At 38.4% G+C, this 22776-nt stretch overlaps 1 protein-coding gene across 4 annotated transcripts in view; it reads left to right on the top strand.

Moving 5' to 3' along the window:
- CSRNP3 (cysteine and serine rich nuclear protein 3) overlaps positions 1–22776 on the top strand; it is a 245313-nt gene that overhangs the window by 198079 nt on the left and 24458 nt on the right. For all 4 annotated transcript variants that reach the window (XM_037850037.1, XM_037850038.1, XM_037850040.1 and 1 more), the window contains one exon: positions 20952–21211. In XM_037850037.1, the coding sequence (XP_037705965.1) occupies positions 20952–21211 (260 nt within the window). The remainder of the gene's footprint in view (positions 1–20951; positions 21212–22776) is intronic.

A 22776-nucleotide genomic window follows, 5' to 3' on the forward strand; every position in this document is an offset into this window, starting at 1 on the left:
GAGGGTCAGTGCTAAACCAATTACTAAGTCAATTGAGTATAAAGATTATATATATAAAGGAGAATGCAATATGTTTTTTTTATATTTGCTCTTTCAATTTAAATTTTATAGCATCGAAATATAGCATTGATTTGCTTTTTTTTGCCCTAACAAGCATGAGAACAAAATGGCCCATTATTTTTAGATTACTCATAAAAATCCAAGGGAAAGGAAAGAAGCATCTTTAATAAGTAGAAATGTATGGATAAAAAATAGCTGAAGTTTTGAAAAGTGATCACCTTTTGGGAACTAATAATTTTAGTTATTTATGGTGTCAGGGCTACAAAGTCAAATTTTACATTTATTTTTTATTTGTAATTTTCTGAATTTATATCAAACTCCCCTCTGCCTTTTTTTTTTCCAAAATGAGAATTTCAAATAGATGATTACTCTATTGGACCACCCTTACACAGTCAAAGTCAGTATTGCAATGTGCCTAACAGCCAGGTTCTGCCTGTCAGGAGAGTTGGCAGAGAGCTGTTCTCTCCAGGCAGATCTCTTGCTTGCTTGGGTGGATGACAACATGACGTGCATGTTCATGATCCAAAACAAAGCTTTGTAGTCATCCAGCCTCGAGGGTCATCTTTCAATATTTCTTCAATTCTTTCTTTCTTTCTTTCTTTCTTTCTTTCTTTCTTTCTTTCTTTCTTTCTTTTGTTTGTTTAATGCATATGCAGTATCTGTACATATTTTATTATTTATTTTTATTTTTACATAGCCTTATATGAGTTTTTTATTTGCTTTTATAGAGCAGTGATTTAATCAAAAGGTTCATGTCTTGAATTATTTCACTCAGAAGCTGCAATGCACAAAAGATGTTATTAGTCTCAAAGGCAATCCATTGTGAATATTTTCAAGTTAATATGAGAATGGGAAATATTTGTGCCTAAATGACTGAATTACCTAATCCTGTCTATGAATCATAAGCCTATTCCTCCACTGCAGAAGGATTGAAATTGGGATGATGACTAGTTCTTGCATGTGTTTATTATAATTTATATGGCCCACTCTATTTGCTACTTCAGCATTTGTTATAGTACATGGTTGGTTGGTTGGTTGGTTGGTTGCTTTGGAATGGGGAAGAAGGGCATTTAGGGTCTGGGGAGAAAGATGTGCTATAATTTTACAAGCATTTAAAGCTCTCATTTATATTAAAGAACCAAAAATATCCATAAGAAATAGACCTGGCTTATCATCATGAGCATCAGTTTAAGTGAGAGATGTTTTTTTAATGCTACTTTCATAGTAATAAGGGCAGTAGTCCAAAAACAAAAAAAAAAGGCACCCCACTTGTTGGGTTCTGACTTTTCTTACATTTACTGCCTCTGCCTCTGTTTTGATTAACTTTTTGGAAAGGCACAGCACTTCAATTCTAGTGTATTGGCTAGATAGCAAACACTTGCCTATAGCATGCCCAGTCTCAGGGATATTCTCTTTCTTTTGTTCATGATTGTTTGTATTTATAATCTTCATAATTAAGAATCCTTTGGAATTTTATTCAGTTTGTTTATAGGTAATACACTGATTTACATCACATACTTAAAGTAATTTGGATTTTGTTTGTGACTGGAAAGAAAATATTACCATTTAGTTTTTACCTACACTGTACCTTCCATTCAAGCATGACCCAAGATACTTCCTCAGGATCAGTCTTTTGGAGTTTCTTCCACTTGGAATAATGTGCCAAAGCCTTACATACCTTTCTGGAGCAAAATAACTTGAAAGGCATGACACGGGCAAGTATATTTGGGAAACGTAAGAATGTCACTCAGAGGAATGAAGGGGAACAAGGCAAGATTGCTTTTGGTACCAAACTGGACTTCACTTTCAAAGGAACTGCTCCTATATTTCTTGGGTGCTAGATCAGTTTTCACTCTATCTGTGTTAAGACTAGAGGCCATGTGGGTGGCACCCTGGTCAAGAGGGGCCAACCTTGACAATCATGTCAAGCTGGAGAAGATGAGAGAATACAATCTCAGAGTTTTTGCTGAAGTCATTTGTAAATGTTAAGAATGCTTTTTTTTTTTAATTTCATTGAGATTGTTCACATGGTATACAATCATCCACAGATCCAAAGTGCACAATCAATTGCCCGTGCATCCATCACCATGATGAATTTTTTTTCAATTTTTAGAACATTTTCATTACTCCAGAAAAGATAGAAAGACAAAAAAGAAAACTCGAGTCCTCCCATACCCCTAACCAACCCCCTCCATTATTGACTCACAATATTGGTATAGTACATTTGTTACTGTTGATGAAAGAATGTTAAAATACTACTAACTGTAGTACATAGTTTGCAATATGTATATTTTCCCCTACATACCCCTCTATTATTAACTTCTAGCTATAGTGTCATACATTTGTTCCAGTTCATGAAAGAGATTTCTAATATTTGTACAGTTAATCATGGACATTGTCCACCACAAGATTCACTGTTTTATACATTCCCATCTTTTAACCTCCAACTTTCCTTCTGATGACATATGTGTCTCTAAGCTTCCCCTTTCCACCACCTTCACACACCATTCAGAACTGTTAGTTATTCTCACAGTAATATGCTACCGTCACCTCTGTCCATTTCCAAACACTTAAGTTCAACATAGTTAAACATTCTGCTCATAATAAGCAACCACTCCCCATTCTTTAGCCTTGTTCTATATCCTGGTAACTTATATTTCATGTCTATGACTTTACGTATTATAATTAGTTCGTATCAGTGAGACCATACACTATTTGTCCTTATATGTCTGACTTATTTCACTCAATATAGAGCCCTCAAGTTTTCTTCATCAACCCATTTTTTTTAAGGCAGTTTTGTTCACCCACCATACTTTCCATCCTAAGTAAACAATTGATGGTTCCCTATATAGTTACATATTTATGTATTCACCACCATCACCACTAACTATATAAGGACATCTCCATTTCTTCCATAAAGAAGGAGGAAGAGTCAAAGAAAGTAGAAAAGAAGAAAAAGAAAAAGAAAGAAAGGAAAAAAATGACAGGTAAAAAAGCAACAAAAGGAAAGATAGAATTAAAGTACAATAAGAGTCAGACAACATCACCAATGCCAAGAATCCCATACCGCTCCCCCCCCCATAGGCATTTAGCTTTGATATATTGCCTTTTTTACATTAAAGGAAGCATAATGCCATGTTTCTGTTGACTGTAGTTTCTTAAGTTTGCATTGATTGTATTTTTCCCCAATACTACCCCATTTTAACACCTTACAAGGTTGATATTCATTTGTTCTCCCTCATGTAAAAACATATTTGTATATTTTATCATAATTGTTGACTACTGTAGGTTTCACTGAGTTATACAGTCCCAGTCTTTATCTTTCCTCTTTCGCAGTCTTTATCTTTTCCTCTTTCCTTCTCATGTCCCACATGCACCTAACCTTCCTGTTTCAGCCATACTCACAGTCATCTTTGTTCAGTGTACTTACATTGCTGTGCTACCATCACCAAAAATTGTCTTCCAAGCCTCTCACTTCTGTCTTTTCCTTTCTGTCTGTAGTGTTCCCTTTAGTATTTCCTGAAGAGCAGTATTTTGTTCACAAACTCTCTCTTTGCTTGTCAGAGAATATTTTAAACTCTCCCTCATATTTGAAGGATAGTTTTGCTGGATATAGGATTCTTGTTTGGCAGTTTTTCTCTTTCAGTATCTTAAATATATCACACCACTTCCTTCTTGCCTCCATGGTTTCTACTAACAAATCCACACAGTCTTATTAAGCTTTGTTTGTATGTGATGGGTTGCTTTTCTCTTGCTGCCTTCAGGATTCTCTCTTTGTCTTTGATATTTGATAATCTGACTATTAAGTATCTTGGCATAGGTCTATTCAGATCTATTCTGTTTGGGGTATGCTGCATTTCTTAGATCTGTAATTTTATGTCTTTCATAAGAGATGGGAAATTTTCATAATAGATTATTTCCTCTGTTATTGCTTCTGCCCCTTTCCCCTTCTCTTCTCCTTCTGGGAAACCCATGACACATACATTCATTCACTTCAAGTTGTCATTCAGTTCCCTGAGATGTTGCTCATATTTTTCCATTCTTTTCTCTATTTGTTCTTTATGTGTAGGATTTCAGATGTCTTGTTCTCCAGTTCCTGAGTGTTTTCTTCTGCTTCTTGAGATCTGCTGTTGTATGTCTCCATTGTGTTTTTTATTTCTTGTGTTGTGCCTTTCATTTCCATATATTCTGCACAGCAGTTTTTTCAAATTTTTGATTTCTACCTTATGTTCACCCACTGTTTTCTTTATATCCTTCATCTCTTTTGCCATATCTTCCCTGAACTCGTTGATTTGGTTTTTTTATTTGATTTAGCATATTTCTTGAAAATCTTTAATTGATTGTTTCATTAAAGTGAAACAATATCTCAAATGTATCTTAACTGAGGTGTAAGTTTGTTCCTTTGACAGGGCCATATCTTTGTTTTTCCTATTTAATTTGTAGTTTACTGTTGTATAGGCATCTGGTTTCCTTGGTTATCCAATCGGATTTTCCCAGACCAGAATGGGTTCAGGTCTCAGAATGGGGTTATATTCAGGGTGTATCTTAGAAGAATGATAGGCTTTTCTGTGAGGTCTCTAGCCACTGTGCTTTTCCTAACCTGCCCAGCAGGTGGCACCTGTCAGCCTGTCACTCCCCACTGGTGTAAGAAGGTGTGGCCCCTTTAGTTTCTGTTTTGTCTGTTTCCCCAAGAGTCTGGGGTCTGAGTTCTGAAGGGAAGGCTGGCTCTAGAGCTGGGCCCCACTTCCTTCCTCCAAAGGAAGGTACACCCCCTAGGGAGTTATCTTCTGCATTTGAATTCTTTTATCTCCACCCCTGTCTGGGTCAGAGCACTGCAAACTGAAAATGTCTGAGGCTCTCTCCACTGAACCATTCAGGTTGAAAAAGAGAGAAAGGGAAAGAAAGCCCCTTTTCACAGCCAGTTCATGACCCCCCAGTTTCGCCTGTTGGTCAGAGAGAGCCTGTGGCCTTTCTGCTCTTTAAAGTCAGTCATCTCTAAAAGCCTCTGTCTGCTTGTTAGGGGTTTTGTCTATGTTTGTAGCTTGTATTCAGCAGTCCACACTTGTTAATTAAAACCCCAATTGGAGCTGAGCTGAGCTTTATTCACTGGCTCTGGAAATGCTGGTTTCTCCTACAGTGAGGGCGTGCAGCTCAGCCTGCCATGGGGGGAGGGGACTCCCAGCACAGTTCCACAGTTTTTACTTACAGATTTTATGCTGCGACCTTAGCCATTCCACCCAATCCAGGCTGGTGTGTGATGTGTGGACAGTCATGGTTGTTCCAGATTATTTACTAGTTGTTCCTGGTTGTTTATTAGTTGTTCCAGGAGACTAACTAAATTTCACTCCTCTCTATGCTGCCATCTTGCCCCTCCTCCAAGAATGCATCTTTTTAATCTTAATGACTTTCACTACTAGAAATGGACTTAATATCCAATGTATTACCCTGATTTCTATACAAAATAGTTTCTGATGAAACTGGACTTTCTGTTTGTAAGCTAAGCTTACTGGCTTGATAACTGATTCATGCATGACTTATTCTTCACAAGGCAAGAAAAAGTGTGTACAATTTCAGAGTTCCTAATTAATTTAGTCTGTATGGCTTAAAAATATAATTTTTATTGTCCAGGAGTTAGCAAGAAAAACTAATTAATTTCAGCAATATCAATTTACTTCTACTAAATTTCCCCCAAATAAAAGAAAAATAAACTCAAAATATAGACTTACAAATCAGCTGGTATTTTCATTTTGAGCACAAGAGCATAAGAGAGAAGTTTATTATTGACTTTAGACACAAGTGGTATAATTAATGCTTTCCACAATTCTGCCTTTGCTGAACTTCAGACTGGACCAAGAACTTTCAGTCTCTCAGTGCCAAATTTGATGTCAAAATACACAGTTGTTTTAGGAACAGCAGGGCTTTGCCAATGGTTGTTGACACTGAAAAGACTTGAGTATTTCTGAAGAAGGCAACCACCTTATTGCTCAAGTGGAAGCCCCAGAGGGAGAGTACTATGATGGAATTAATGGTCCAGCATCTGCTCTTGAAATTTACAATGCCCAGATATGAGATTGACTCAGCTCCAGGTTAAATGACACTAACACATCCACAAATGGCTGAAGCATAAATCTGAATGCAAATTTGATCATTTCCTTATCCCCACATTGCATTCCTAGCTTATATGGATGGGGTGACAAATAATGAACAGGTTGGTTTATGAGTATGGAAATGGAGCAAAGCCAGTTGAATATTTTAGAGCCTAGTGTAGTTCAACTTTGATACCTTGATATGCTCATCTCTTCTATGGGGTCAGAATACTCTGAATCATTGTCTCATCAAAATACTTGCTTTCTGGATGGTGCTGGAAATATACTGTCTAATTTGTAGTCTTTGATTTCCAGTTTATTCTTTCTTTATGTATTTTATGGTATAGATTGTTTCATTTAATTACTTACATTCTTCTCCTGACACTATAAGTTAGTCAATTTTCCAATTCTCCATTCATTTCTTAATACATTTTCTTGTTGTGAAATTTAACATATACCCATAACAATGATAACTTTCAAAGTGTGGTTTAACAAGTAGTTAGCAAATTTCAAAGAATGTTATGGGTTACAGTTCCACAATTTCAGTTATTTCCTTATTGTGAAATATAATATATAAGCAGAAAGGTGATAACTGTCAAGGTACAATTTAACAAGTAGATATATAGGTAATTTCAAAGACTGTTATGAGTTACAGTTCCACAGTTTCAGTTCTTTCCTTATTGTGAAATATAAGATATATACAGAAAGGTGATAAACTTCAAAATACAATCCATTCATTTTTAAAGCATCTTTGAGGATGATAGCTTCTGCCAGATAGCTAACATCAATCAATCTGTGCTGGTTACTACTGCAGTTTACAAAGATTAATATTATCTCCATAATTTGGGATCATTTTACAGTAATACCAATATGCCCTGATGTACTAACCATAATGGTGTTCCCAAGAACTGTGGCCTGGGCAGTACATATAGGACTGTTAAATTTAGACACTTCTGCTTTCAGGCTGTCTTTAAATGATAGAAAAGGAGGTGAAAAAATCTAAAAATTTGGTATCAATTTTGAAAACAGAAATAATTAATTTTCAAAGCAATAATGAAATCCACATTGTCCTCCGTCTTTTTCTTACTCTTGATCTCACAGTAGTAAAGTGAACACTGAACTCTAAAGAGAAACAAAAAAGAGTTCTATCATTCTGCAAAGGGCACAGATTATTAGGTAGGTATATCAGAGAGGTTTCAGATTCCCTAAGGCAGAAGTGCTGAGTGAATTTAGTCTGTTTTTTCCCAGGCTTGAAGAATAGACTCTTTTTTTATTACTTCATTTTCTGATGTTAGTCAAATCAGGGCCTGGAGGCAGGAGATAACCCATAAAGTTCCATTCTAGTGCTCTGATTCAATCATCAGAGGAGAGATATGGGTGGCTGCTAAGTTCAAGAAAACCACACTTACAAAATATCCCCAGAAGGGTGATTTTTAGTATTTTAAAGCCTTCCTGTTAAATACATTACATAGGCTTTAGGATCATTGTTTTTTACAGTGCTACTTGTAATATGCAAATGCTTAAAAAAGCATAAGCACTTGCTTGAATTGTAAAACTAGTAGATAGGAAGAAGCAATAATCCTAGCATGCTTTGACAATGTTAGTGCTGCCAAAGGCTCAGATGAAATGCCCCTGCTCTCAACATTGTGACTATTGTAATTCTCTAAGCCTTGGAAAATCAATTCTAGGCTCTGGCTTTTTGGGAAGGGTAATTTGGCTTCTGGGGAAATGGTGCTACAAGAGATTCATCCATAAGATTGAAGAATTCTGATAATCTAGAAATTCAGGTACAAGACCTAAATAAGTGTTTAAAAATGAAATTTCTCCAGAATGCCATGAATTTTCTAGAAAATAGGTGATAAAATTGTCAGATGTGTTTATAATAATTGTTTTAAATAAGCATATTAAAACCTTTTTTTCTTATCTGTAAATTTGTGGCTTTAAAAGAATGTTGAGGGGAGGCAGGGCAAGATGGTGGCATAGGGAGGTGTGAAATTTAGTTAGTCCCCTAAAGCAACTAGCAAATAGCCAGGAATAACTAGAAAATAGTCTGGAACAGCTGATGGGGGGACATCCATGACCAAACACACATCATACACCAGTCTGGGATGGATGGAATGGCTGAGAGCACAGCATAGAACTCTAAGTAAAGCTCACCAAATAGCAGTCCTGGCACCCCTCCCCCACTGGCACAGCAGGCTGAGTTGGAAAACTTCATTGTGGGAAAAAGAAGCAGTCCCTGTTGGGAGCAAGGGAATGTAGCTCAACCAAGCTCCAATTGTGGTTTTAATTAACAAATTTGGACTACTGAATACGTGTAATGAACACAGATAAACCAAGAGCAATCAGGAAAGAAACCCAGAGCTTTCTCCTAGCAGAGAGGAGGTGGGGCTGATGGAAAAAAAAATACACAGATAAATTAAACAGAGGCTTTTGGAGTCTGCTGAGCTCAGAATACTGGAAAGGGGCTGTGTCCCAAGAAAGGGGGCACACAGAACTGGATACCAACTCTGGTTCTTGCCTGGTGAACTGGAGGGCTGGGGAATGACTGAAAAGGGGACTTCTTTTTCCCTTTCTTTTCCCTCTCATTCTAAGTAGCTCATTAGAGAAAGCCTCAGGCAATTTCAGTTTTCAGCACTGATCCAGCAAGGGTGGAGTTAAGATAGTCAGAGTCAAAGGAAAAACTCAAGTGTGGAAGATAATTCCCTAAAGAAATGGAGGGAGGGAGGGCAGCTCAAGTGGTAGCCCTCCATCAGAGAACTCAGATCTCAGGGCCTAGGGGAGAAAGAAAACAGAAACAGCTTAAGCTTGGCTTCTGACACCCTCAGTCCCTGGCTGGGATAGGGTTCACTGAGAATTAAATGCACCACAACTCTTTACGCCAGTAGGGAGCTGCAGACTGACAAGCATCACCTACTGGGCAGGATAGGAATAGCACAGAGTCCAGAGGCCTCACAGGAAAGTCTGAGTCTCACCCTTAGGGAAACATGATCCTAAAACCTGGGCCCATCTGTCTGGGAAAATCTGATTGGGTTAATCAAGGAAACCAGATGCCTAGACAACAAAAAATTATGAAACACACTAGGAAAAACAAAGATATGGCCCAGTCAAAGGAATAAACTTACACTTCAAATGAGATACAGGAGTTGAAAAAACTAATTAAAAATCTTCAAACAAATATGCTGAATCAATTCAAAACTCAAATCAACAAATTGAGGGAAGATATGGGAAAACAGATAAAGTATATAAAGAAGACATTGGGCAAACATAAGGAAGAACTCAAAAGTTTGAAAAAACAATTGGCAGAACTTATGGGAATGAAAGGCATAATAGAAGAGATGAAAAACACAATGGAGACATACAACAACAGATTTGAAGAGACAGAAGAGAGAATTTGTAAACTAGTGGACAAGACATCTTAAATCCTACACACAAAAGAACCGATAGAGAAAAGAATGGAAAAATATGAGCAGCCTTTCAGGGAATTGAATGACAACATGAAGTGCATGAATATATGTGTCATGGTTGTCCCAGAAGGAGTAGAGAAGGTAAAAGGAGCAGAAAGAATAATGGAGGAAATAATCAATGAAAATTTCCCATCTCCTATGAAAGGCATAAAATTACAAATCCAAGAAGCACAACATACCTCAAACAGAATAGATCCAAGTAGAACAACTCCAAGACACTTAATAATCAGATTACCAAATGTCAAAGACAAAGAGAGAATTGTGAAAGCAGCAAAAGAGAAGTGATCCATCACATACGAAGAAAGCTCAATAAGACCATATGCAGATTTCTCAGTAGAAACCCTAGAGGCAAGAAGGCAGGGGTATAGTTAAAATACTGAAAGAGAAAAACTGCCAACCAGGAATTCTATATCTAGCAAAACTGTCCTTCAAAAATGAGGGAGAGTTTAAAATATTTTTAGATAAACAGACACTGAGAGAGTTTGTGAACAAGATACCTGCTGTACAAGAAATACTAAAGGGAGCACTATGGGCAGATAGAACACAGGAGAGAGAGGCTTAGAGAAAAGTATAGAAATGATGTTCTGGTTTGCTAATGCTGCCATTATACAAAACACCAGAAATGGATTGGCTTTTATAAAGGGGGTTTATTTGTTTACAAAGTTATAGGCTTAAGGCCATAAGAGTGTCCAAGCTAAGGTGTCAACAATAGAGTACCTTCACTGAAGGATGGCTAATGGTGTCCAGAAAACCTGTTAGCTTGGAAAGCACTTGGCTGGCATCTGCTTGCTCCCAGGTTGCATTTTCAAAATGGCATTCTCCAAAATGTCTCTGTGTCAGCTTCTCAGGGCAAACCCTGGACGAGTATCTCCAAAACATCAGCAAAAGTCTGCTTTCAACAGCTGTCTCCAAAATATCTCTCTTAGCTGCTCTCCAAAATGTCACTTTCAGCTGCTCTCAGCTCCTGTCCATGAACTCTTTTATAGGTCTCCAGTGATTTAATTAAGACCCACCCTGATTGTGCAGGGTAACACCTTTATGGAGATTATGCAATCAGAGGTCTTGCCCACAGCTGATTGAGTCACATCTCCATGGAAACACTCAATGAATAGGTCCAACACAATTAACACTAATACGTCTGCTCCACAAGATCACACCAAAGAATATGGCATTTGAGGGGACACAATACATCCAAACCAGCACATTCCACCCCCTGGACCCCAAAATGACATGATCTCTCCATATACAAAATACATTCATCCCATCACAATGTCACAAAAAAAAAAAATCATTTCAGTAACAATAAGTAAGTACAAAATCTTATCAAAATCATTTACAGGTGTGGCCTGTCTTAAAGCAAAATTCCTCTCTAGCTGTGGACCTGTGAAACTTAGAACAAGTTATCTGCTGCCAATATACAAAGGAGGGACAGTCATAGGATAAATATTCCCATTGCCTTAGGGAGAAATTAAAGGAAAACAGGGTTCATGGGACCAATACAGTTCCTAAAACCCACAGGGCAAACTCCAGTAGACTTCACAGTCTGAGAGTCATTCACAGAATGATGTTGCATCCTTGAGGCTTGAGAGGGCAAGAGTCTAACCCTTTCCAGGAGCTTTCATGGCAGTCTTTTTCTCTCCAAGTGCTGGGGTGAATGCTTCAACATATCCACTCACTGAGGAGACCACTTTATCCTGGCCCCACCCTCCTTAAACATTGGGGTGCCTCCCAGACTCTGCCTCTTCAGGGCAAAGGCTCTCCCCTCTTCAAACTGTGGGGTGGTGGCCAGGCTCTCCCCAAAACCTGGGGAATGTGTTCCACCCTCTCTGAAGCCTGGGGTGGCAGCACTCTTCCTGAACATCTAGGTGGAAAGCCCTCCTTTGACCTCTGGGGCAAACTCACCCATCCTGCATGCATGGGCCCCTCACCTCTCCCTGCTTGAGACTTCTTGACTCCAGACCTCAGTTTCCATGGTTCTGTCCATGAAGAACTTTTCCTTCTGTTTGTTCCTTCTCTGTCCCCTCCAGTTCAGACTGACAGTGGTTCCATTTATACATGTCTTACAAAAATCTGTTGGCTTGGCATAAAAGCATACAGGGGTCAAAACTGTCAAACAATTGGCTTTCCACAAATCCTTTGTGGATAAATCCATCTCCAATACTGGCTTGTACTGAAAAGGCGGTCAGTTTCCATGTTTGGTTAAATCCTCACGTTGGGCTGTAGCCTCTGGGGTCTCCCTTTCTGGATGTCCAGAATTTTCCAAACTCTCAGTTTCTGGTTTCTTTGTACCCAAGAGTTCATTTCTCAGCTTATCTCTGTCTTGTCACATTTTTCCATAAGCTGCAAGGAGAAGGCCAGGCTACATCCTCCACACATAGTCTGGAGATCTCCTCAGCTAAGTATCCCAGCTTGTTGCTTTCAAATTCTGCCTTCCTTCTGACACCAGGACTCAATTTTGCCAAATTCTCTGCCACTTTAAAACAAGGATCACCTTTTTTCCAGTTTGCAATGACACAGTCAACATTTCTGTTTAAGGCCTCATCAGAGCCCTTTAGAGTCCCTATTTTTACCAACAGTCTCTTCAAAGCCATCTAGGCCTTTTCTATCAAGCTCCTCACAATTCTTCCAAAATCTTCCCCTTATCCATTTAAAAAACCATTCCAACATGTTTGGTATTTGTAAACTCAGCAGCACCACACTTCTCTGATACCAAAATCTGTTCTGATTTGCTAATGCTGCCATTATGCAAAACACAAGAAATGAATCGGCTTTTTTAAAGGCGGTTTATTTGGTTACAAAGTTACAGTCTTAAGGTGATAAAAATGTCCAAGCTAAGGCATCAACAATAGGGTACCTTCAATAAAGGATGGCCAATGGCGTCCGGAAAACCTGTTAGCTTGGAAAGCACTTGGCTGGTGTCTGCTTGCCCCCAGTTTGCATTTCAAAATGGCATTCTCCAAAATATCTCTGCATCATCTTCTCCAGGTAAACCCTGGGCTAGTATCTTCAAAGCATCAGCAAAAGTCTGCTTTCAATAGCCATCTCCAAAATGTCTCTCTTAGCTGCTCTCCAAAATGTCACTCTCAGCTGCTCTCAGCTCCATCTGCCTGTGAACTCTTTTATAGGTCTCCAGTGATTAATTAAGACCCACCCTGAATGGACAGGGTAACACCTTCATGGAAATTATCCAGTTAAAGTTCTCGCCCATAGTTGATTGAGTCACATCTCCATGGAAACACTCAGTGAATAGGTTTCAACCCAATCAACACTAATATATCTGCCCCCACAAGATTGCACCAAAGAACATGGCATTTTGGGGGACATTATTCATCCAAACTGGCACAGACTTTCAGTAAGGGTACTGTATGGTCTTACTAATATGGACTGACATCACTGAACGAAATTTGAGAGTTGAGAACACAGGTTATCAGGAGATAGAAAGAGATTAGAGATTGGGCATTTGATGCTGAAGGAGTTCAGAAGGTTCAACAAGATTGTATGGATCCAGAAATGGAATGGATAGCATAATAGTGTATGATGGTAACACAATATTGTAAATACTCTGAACAAAGATGAGTGTGAGTATGGTTGAAAGAGGAAAGCTAAGGGCATGTATGACCCAGAAGGAAAGATAGGAGATCAACTCTGGGATTGTATAACTTAAAGAAACCTAGAGTGGTCAATGATGGTGATTAAATGTACAAATATAAGAATGTTTTTAATGAGGGAGAACAAATGGATGTCAGCATTGTGTTGAAAATTGGATGGTATAGGGGAAAATACATTCAATGCAAACTACAGTTTATAGTTAAGAGTAATATTGTAAGATGCTTCCACTAATTGTAATAAAGGCAATATACCAAAGCTAAATGTCTATAAGAGGGGGATATAAGGGATTGATATAGGATTCTTGGTAGTGGAGTTGTTGTCTGACTTTTCATTGTATTTAATTTTATTTTTCTTCTATCTTTTATATTTTTATTCTTCATTTTTTTCTCCTTTTCCACTTTCTTTGGAGAAGAAATGGAAATGTCCTCATATAGATTGTGGTGGTGAATGCATAATTATGTGATTATACTGTGAATCATTGATTGTTTACTTAGGGTGGATTGTATGGTGTGTAAATAAAACTATTTTAAAAATAAACAGAGTGTTACAAGTGCTGGAGAAAATGTGGAGAGAGGGATATACCTATTCCCTGTTGGTAGGGAGGTAGAATGGCACAGCCCAGCTGAAGGGCAGTGTGGTGGTTCCACAGGAAGCTAACTAGGGGGTTGCTATATGGCCCTGCAACCCCATATACTTGGAAGAACTGAGAGCAGGGACGTAGGTAGACATTGCACACTGGTGTTTATGGCAGCCATATTCATGATTCGCAATGGATGGAGGTGGCCTAAGGGTGCATCAACTGATAAATGGAATGGTGAACTGTGGTGAATAAATACAATAGAATACTGGACCACGGCAAGAAGAAATGAAGTTGTGAGGTATGCAGCTAGATAAATGGACCTTGAGAACAATATGTTGAGTGAAATAACACAGAATTGAAAAGACAGACATTATAATGCCTCACTAACGTGGACTAACCATAATTTGCAAACTGAGAATTGAATCTGAGAGCATAGGTTATCAGGGGAAGACTTTTGGTTAAGGTTCCTAGATTGTAAACTCTTACAGCAGTCACATCTATTCATGAGTTGTAACGGTTGTCTCTAAATTCTGAGATGCTGAGCTGTTTGTGTATAACATGATTGGGCCCTGGAGCTTTGGGTATCTGTATGACACCTGAGACTCAGAGCCAGAGTTTGGCATCTATGAATGTCAGTATTCTCCCCTACAGCAAATGTAAGGATATCAGACTTCAGTTAGAGATATGAACAAAATGGACTTGATTAGAACTAAGGTAAACAAGACTAAAGGGAAAAAGATGATATTGACTGTGTTTTAAAATCTCAGTTTCTGTGTGAAACCAAAGGAAGCAATGTTTATTTGATGGAAAATCAATATTTTCTGTAGCACACTATATAAGTTAACATGAATGGTCAGTTTATTCATACACCATAATTACATGGAACCTTGAATAAGGGGTGAGATCTTGTTGGTTTGTAGAGGTTAGTGTGAAACTCCAATATATCTCAGAGTACTTTGGACAGAGAATAAAAAGTATTTGCAAAACCCCCTTGAAGGCCTGGGGGAAAATGTGATAACATTAAACTTTCCCTCCTGGGGAATTCCTGGTATTCTCATACACACTGGGGACTACCACTGTAGTAGGCTACGGCCTCATTCCTGGGGCTTGCCCTTATGAAGCTGGTTACTGCAATGGAGAGGCTAAACCTACTTAAAATTTTGCCTAAGAATCACCCCCCAGAGAATTTCTTTTGTTGCTCAGATGTGGCCTGTCTCTCTTTAAGCCGACTTAGCAGGTAAACTCACTGCCCTCCTCCCAACATTGGAAAAGACTCCCAGGGGTGTAAATCTCTCTGGCTACATGGGTCATGACTCCCAGGGATGAGCCTGGACCCGGCATCACGGTTTTGAGAAGGCCTTCCTGATCAAAAGGGGGAAGAGAAATTAAACAAAATAAAGTTTCTGTGGCTGAGAGTTCTCAAATGGAGTCAAGAGATCATTCTGGAAGTTATTCTTGTGCATTATATAGATATCCCTTTTTAGTTTTTAGTGTATTAGAATAGCTAGAAGGAAATACCTGAATCTGTTGAACTGCAATCCAGTATCCTTGATTCTTGAAGATGATCATATAACTATATAGCTTATATGATGTGACTGTGTGATCATGAAAACCTTGTGGTTCACACTCCCTTTATTCAGTCTATGGACAGATGAGTAGGAAAAAGGGGGACAAAAAGTAAATGAATAATGAGGGGGAGGAATATGAGATGTTTTGGGTGTTCTTTTTTACTTTTACTTTTATTTTTATTCTTATTTTTAGCTTTATTTTTCAGAGTAATGAAAATGTTCAAAAAATGGATTGTGGTGATGAATGCACAACTATATGATGATACTGTGAACAACTGATTATACACTTTGGATTATTGTATGGTGTGTGAATATACCTCAATAAAATTGCATTAAAAAAGATAATGTCTTGAGGGCACCATTTTTATGATATAAAGAATGAAAAAGATTGAAGGTTATTACCCTAAAACCATAGGCTCTAGCCTGCTGTAACATGGTGATGGTTGAGGTTGTCAGATACGGTAGGAGATTACTGGGCAGAATGTTGATTTTTGCTTTCTATGGTGATCTTTTACATTTAGACATAGTTTCCTGTTTTAAGATTATTTAAATATACAGTTATGAAGCAGATCAGAGCTGTTAAATCAGAGTTGAAAATTTTCTCTTCTGCCAGGAAAACATAAAATTATGTACACCTTTGAAAGCATTTGCTTTCTGGCAATCTCTTCAGGAGAATTAAAACAGTAGAGAAGAGGGAAAGTTAGGAAATCTGAAGTCTTGCCCAAATGTCATAATTCTCTTTTACTCTGTAATCTGAGGCTGTTCTAAGTTTCTCAACACTGAAATGTAAGTTCCACGAGGGCAGGTTCACTATCTCTTTTCCCCCACCATCTAGAAAGTGCCTGGCATGTAGTAGACCTTTGATTTCTATTTACTGAATAAATAAATCCATGAAATGAGATTAATCATGACAACCTCTCTGTATTTGGCTTGAATGTTTTATGGGGGGTGAAATGAGACAAAAGAGCTTGAGCCCCCCTGGAAGAAGATCCTTGTATAAATCCAAAGTGATATTTGTCATCACTTTTCTTTCATTACATATGTAGCCTTTCAAAATCAAATCATCTTTGAAGTCAGTATCAAGAAGTTGTGACAATAAAATAATTCATAAAAAGCATAGTATCTTGTTATTTTTGACTTCCAAGGATTTCTTTTCATTTCATTGTTTCTTTCTGCCTGTCTTTATACTTGAGCATGATTCTATGTCTTTCTCCTCAATCCCATATGCCTTCCTGCCTTGATGGAGGAAACATCATATACAGCACCAGATTGGAAGTTTTAGGTTTAAGTTTTAGCTCTGCCACTGACTAGCTACATCCAAAGTAGTTACTCAAATTCTCTGAGTCTTGGGTTACTTCGTTATAAAATAAAGCAACTGGACTACATATGTCTACCACATCTTCCAACTCCAAAATCATGGGTTATAACATGTGGCTCAACTCTAGGGCATATCTCAGCCTGCCTTGATGCTCTGCATCTCACTGTTCCTGTAGCTAACAATAAAGATTCTGGTTTATCTCATGAACATTTTCATTTGTCTAATGTTTATTTGGAAGAGACTCCCACTATCTATTAATGCTGTATAATGGGGATTTTTAAAATTCAATTTTATTGAGATTGTTCACATACCATACAATCATCCAAAGTGCACAATCAGTTGCCCATGGTACCATCACACAGCTGTGCATCCGTCACACAATTAATTTTTTTCAAATTTTTAGAACATTTTCATTACTCCAGAAAAGAAATAAAAACAAAGAAGAAAACTCAAATCTTCCCATACCTCTAACCACCCCCCCTCCATTATTGTCTCATAGTACTGGTATAGTACCTTTGTTCCTGTGGATGAAAGAATGTTAAAATACTACTAACTGTAATACATCATTTGTAATAGGTATATATTTCCCTAGATAGCCCTCTATTATTAACTTCTAGTTATAGTGTCATATATTTGTTCTAGTTCATGAAAGAGATTTCTAATATTTGTACAGTTAATCACGGACATTGTCCACCACAAGATTCACTGTTTTATACATTCCCATCTTTTAACCTCCGATTTTACTTCTGGTGCCATACATGACTCTAAGCTTCCTCTTTACGCCACATTCACACACCATTCAGCACTATTAGTTATTCTCACAATAACGTGCTACTGTCACCTCTGTCCATTTCCAAACACCTAAATTCAAACTAGTTAAACATTCTGCTCCTAATAAGTGATGGCTTCCCATTCTTTAGCTTCATTCTATATCCTGGTAACCTATATTCCATGTTTATGAGTTTACATATTATAATTAGTTCATATCAGTGAGACCATACAATATTTCACTCAATATAGTGCCCTCAAGATTTCTTCATCAACCCATTTTTTTAAGATGGTTTTGTTCACCTACCATACTTTCTGTCCTGAATAAACAATCGGTGGTTCCCTGTATAATCACATATTTATGCATTCACCACCATCATCACTATCTATATAAGGACATTTCCATTTCTTTCACAAAGAAGGAGGAAGAGTCAAAAGAAAATGAAAGAAAAAAATGACAGCTAAAAAGCAACAAAAGGAAAGATAGAATTAAACTAAAGTACAATAAAAGAGTGAGGCAACATCACCAATGCCAAGAATCCCATACCCCTCCCTTATGTTCCCCTCTTATAGGCATTTAACTTTGGTATATTGCCTTTATTACATTAAAGGTAGCATAAAACAATGTTTCTGTTAACTATAGTCTATAGTTTGCATTGATTACATTTTTTCCCCAATACCACCCCATTTTTAACATCTTGCAAGGTTGACATTCATTTGTTCTCCCTCATGTATGAACATATTTGTACATTTCATCACAATTGTTGAGCACTCTAGGTTTCACTAAGTTATACAGCCCCAGTCTTTATTTTCCTTCTTTCCTTCTGGTGTCCCATATGCTCCTAACCTTCCTCTTTCAACAATACTCACAGTCATCTTTGTTCAATGTACTTACATTGTTGTGCTACCATCACCCAAGATTATGTTCCAAACCACTCACTCTGTAGTGCTCCTTTTAGTATTTCCTGAAGAGCAGGTATCTTATTCACAAACTCTCTCATTGCCTGTTTGTCAGAGAATATTTTAAATTGTCCCTCATATTTGAAGGATACTTTTGCCAGATATAGGTTTCTTGGTTGGTGGTTTTTCTCTTTCAGTATCTTAAATATATCACACCACTTCCTTCTTGCCTTCATGGTTTCTACTGAGAAATCTGCACATAGTATTATCAAGCTTCCTTTGTATGTGATGGGTTGCTTTTCTCTTCCTGTTTTCAGGATTCTTTGTCTTTGATGTTTGATAATCTGACTATTAAGTATCTTGGCATCAGTCTATTCAGATCTATTCTGTTTGGGGTACACAGTGCTTCTTGGATCTGTAATTTTATGTCTTTCATAAGAGATGCAAATTTTTCATTGATTATTTCCTCTATTATTGCTTCTGCCCCTTTTCCCTTCTCTTCTCCTTCTGGGGCACCCATGACATGTACATTCATGCGCTTCATGTTGTCATTCAATTCCCTGAGACGTTGCTCATACTTTTCCATTCTTTTCCCTATTTGTTCTTTTGTGTTTAGGATTTCAAGTGTCCCTGAATGTTTTCTTCTACCTCTTGAGATCTGCTGTTGTATGTCTCCATTGTGTTTTTCATCTCTTGTGTTGTGCCTTTCATTTCCATAGATTCTGCCAATTGTTTTTTAAGCTTTTGATTTCTACTTATGTTCGCCCAGTGTTTTCTTTATATCCTTCACCTCTTTTGTCATATCTTCCCTAAACTTGTTGAGTTGATTTAGCATTAGTTGTTTCAATTCCTGTATCTCAGTTTAAGTGTAAGTTTGTTCCTTTGACTGGGCCATATTTTCGTTTTTCCTAGTGTGAATTGTGATTTTTTATTGTCTAGGCATCTGGTTTCCTTGATTGCCCCAGTCAGATTTTACCAGACCAGAACAGGCCCAGGTCTCAGAAGGGGAAATATTCAGTGTCAGTTTCCCTAAGGGTGTGTCTTAGAAGGTTGACAGAGTTTCCTGTGAGCCTCTAGCCTCTGTGCTTTCCCTAACCTGCCTAGCAGGTGGCGCCTGTCAGCCTGTCACTCCCCACTGGTGTAAAGAGGCATGGTCCTTTAATTTTCAGGTTAAGTTGTTTCCGAAATGAATGTTTTCCCCCAAGCCCTGGGGTTTGAGTTCTGAAGGGAGGGCTAGCCCTAGAGCTGGGCCCCACCTCCCTCCTCTTAGGGAAGATACACACCCTAGGGAGTTATCTTCTGCATTTGAATAGCTCCTTTGTGTCACTGACTGCCAACTCCACCCCTGTCTGGGTAAGAGTGCTGCCAACCAGAAATGGCTGAGGCTCTCTCCACTGAGCCACTCAGGTTGAGAGAGAAAAAAAGGGAGAGATAGCCCCCTTTCAGAGCCAGTCCACAGCCTCCATTTCACCCATCATCCAGAGACATCAACCAGTCTCCTGGGCTCCCTTTCCCGGGGCACAGGTGCCTTCTGGCTCTCTAAGGTCAGTCTCTAAAAGTCTCCATATTTTTTTCTTTTTTTAATTAATTTTTTTCACTCCATCAGCCCCACCTCCTCTCCACTGAGAGTGACCTCAGGATATTTTGCTGCTTGTTAGGGGTTTGTCTATGTTTGTAGCTTGTATTCAGCAGTCCACATTCATTAATTAAAACCCCAGTTGGAGCTGGGCTGAGCTACATTCGCTGGCTCCAGGAATGCTGGTTTCTCCTACAGCAAGGTCCTTCAGCTCAGCCTGCCATGGGGGGAGAGGGTTCCCAGTGTGGTTCCACAGTTTTTATTTACAGATTCTATGCTGTGATCTGAGCCATTCCACCCAATCTAGGTTGGTGTACGGTGTGTAGACAGTCACGGTTGTCCCCCAGCAGTTGTTCCAGATTATTTACTAGTTGTTCCTGGTTGTTTATTATTTGCTCCAGGGGACTAACTAAACTCCCCACTTCTTTGCTGCCATCTTGCCCCTCCCCTTGTGTTTTTTTTTTTTTTATCAAATAAAAGCTTTGTTAGATTTAGATTGTTGAAAAGTCTAAACAGTGCCAGTGAGCCTTTTTCTGTGTTTTTATTGCTTTCTGGAATTTTCTAAAATTCATGGACTTTTCTTTTCATGCCATGTGTCTTCCATATCAAAATAATACCCAAAGTATGAAGGTTATAATATATAGATTATCTAATTATATATATTTTCTGATTATACAACTCCTGAAAATCATAAAACCAAAATTCACAGGGGAAAATGAAAAATTAAATTCTGCTACTGATTTATAGACTATTGGCAACTTTCCTGAAAGTCTGCTTGTACTTCCATCATAGAAGTATTTAAAAGTCTTCTTTGTCTCAGTTAAAAGAAAATTTAAGGAAGGTGTCAGAAAGAAAGGCTTTTCTGACATGTGCCAATGCTGGGATATAATATTTCTATTGTCCTGTGGCCAAAAAAGATCCACCACAGACTAAAGATTGTAAAGTTGCAATTTCTAATTCTTCACTACTCTGAAAACTTCTCTCCTTAGTGTTCACTGAATTATTTCTTTCTCTTTCAGCTTCCTCCATCCTCAAAAGGGAAAAGCGGCTGAGGACTAAAAATGTGCATTTTAGTTGTGTCACCGTGTACTACTTCACCAGGAGACAAGGCTTCACGAGCGTGCCCAGCCAGGGGGGCAGCACCCTGGGCATGTCCAGCCGCCACAACAGCGTGCGCCAGTACACTCTTGGTGAATTTGCAAGGGAGCAGGAGAGGCTCCACCGGGAGATGTTGAGAGAACACCTCAGGGAGGAAAAACTGAACTCTTTGAAACTAAAGGTAAAAAGCATTAGCAACTCACTTTTTGCAAAACCCAAAAACCATATTTCAATTTGGTTGCATTAACCATTTTCATATTTATATTCACAAACCAAACTAGTCATTTTATGCAACAGCGCTGCCTGATGTGACTTATTTTTCACTGGAAACAATGTGGGAAGCTTACCTGGCATCGTTTATTCATTCACTCTTCAAATATTTGTTGAATATTACCAAGTAGTTGAGCCTGTGCTTAGGCTGAGGCTAACTGGTAAGCAAGGATAGATGTGGTCCTATCAGTTCTGGAAAATATGGATTAATAAGAAAGAATTACCAAGTAATTGGACAAATAAAATAATTTATTAAGTGCTGTGAAGAAGAGTTGCAAGGTGCTATAAAAGTGTGTTAACAGGGAATTGAAGTGGCCTAGGAGGTCAAGAAAAGTTTCCTCAAGAAAGTGACAATTGAACTGAAATCTGAGAGGGTAACCAGATAAAGGGGGTTGGCAAGCATGTTTCAGGTAGTTGGAGGAGCCTGAGCTGCCCGTGGCAGGAGGAAGCACAGTGAACACACAAAGAAGGCTAGTGTGGCTGGAGCAGGAGAAAGGAGAAGCCTGGAGTAACATGAGGGAGGCAGGGCAGGGCTTTTTAGCCCATGTTAAGGCATTTTTTTGTGCCTCTTCAACCTAAGCCTGTCTGAAGTCATCTGAAAGTTTGAAGCATGGGGTTGGGGTGTCAGGGTAATATGATGCAGTTCATGCTAAAAGTACTTTGAGGGTGGGGGCAGCTATGTTGGGGAGGAGCACAAGCATGGAGGTAGACCAGTTAGGAGATTATTACAATAGCCCAGGAGAGAAAAGTGTTAGCCTAGATTACATTGATGATAGAGGAGATGAGGAGAGAGAGGCAGAGGGAGAAATTTAGGAAGTAGATCAAAGGTCCTTGGTGGGAGAGAGAGGGAGTATCAAGAATGACTCCTAACTTTCTGGCTTGCAAAATTGAACGAGTTGTGGGTGATAGTACCATTTGCCATGACAAGGAACATAGGAAGAGGAGCAAGTTTTGTGGGAGGTGGGGAGCTAATGAAATAATTTTGGACATACTGTGTTTGAGGGTTTTTTAAGTTATCAAATAGATGTCAGGGAGGTGTCCATTTGGAGACACCTATTGTCCTGCCTCATTAGACATTAAATGGGAAAAAAAAAAAAACCAGAGAGGAGACTTCTTTCATCAACTAGAGATACTCTTTACATTTGTATTGGTCCAATATCCTCTCAATACATAGGAAATATTCTCCTATCATTATCTAATGCAAAGAAAATCTTTCTTAGATAATCCAAAGTATTTAATATACAGGGTCGTACATTAAATAGCTGAAGTCCCACAAGCACACCTGTGTTACCTTTATCTGTAGTTTCAAAAATGAAGTCACCTGGAAGAGGTGTTTGTGTGTTTGACATTTTCTGGGTTTTATGTATTTTGTAATTTATGTATGTGACATGTTCCCAGTTGCCCTATAAGAAATGCGTTGAAATCAAGCTGAAGACAATCTAACTCTGGAGTGCATCTCATATTCGTTTAGCAGTA

The sequence above is a fragment of the Choloepus didactylus genome, chromosome 9 (genome assembly GCF_015220235.1).
Source record: "Choloepus didactylus isolate mChoDid1 chromosome 9, mChoDid1.pri, whole genome shotgun sequence".
Classification (NCBI taxonomy): Eukaryota; Metazoa; Chordata; class Mammalia; order Pilosa; family Megalonychidae; genus Choloepus; species Choloepus didactylus.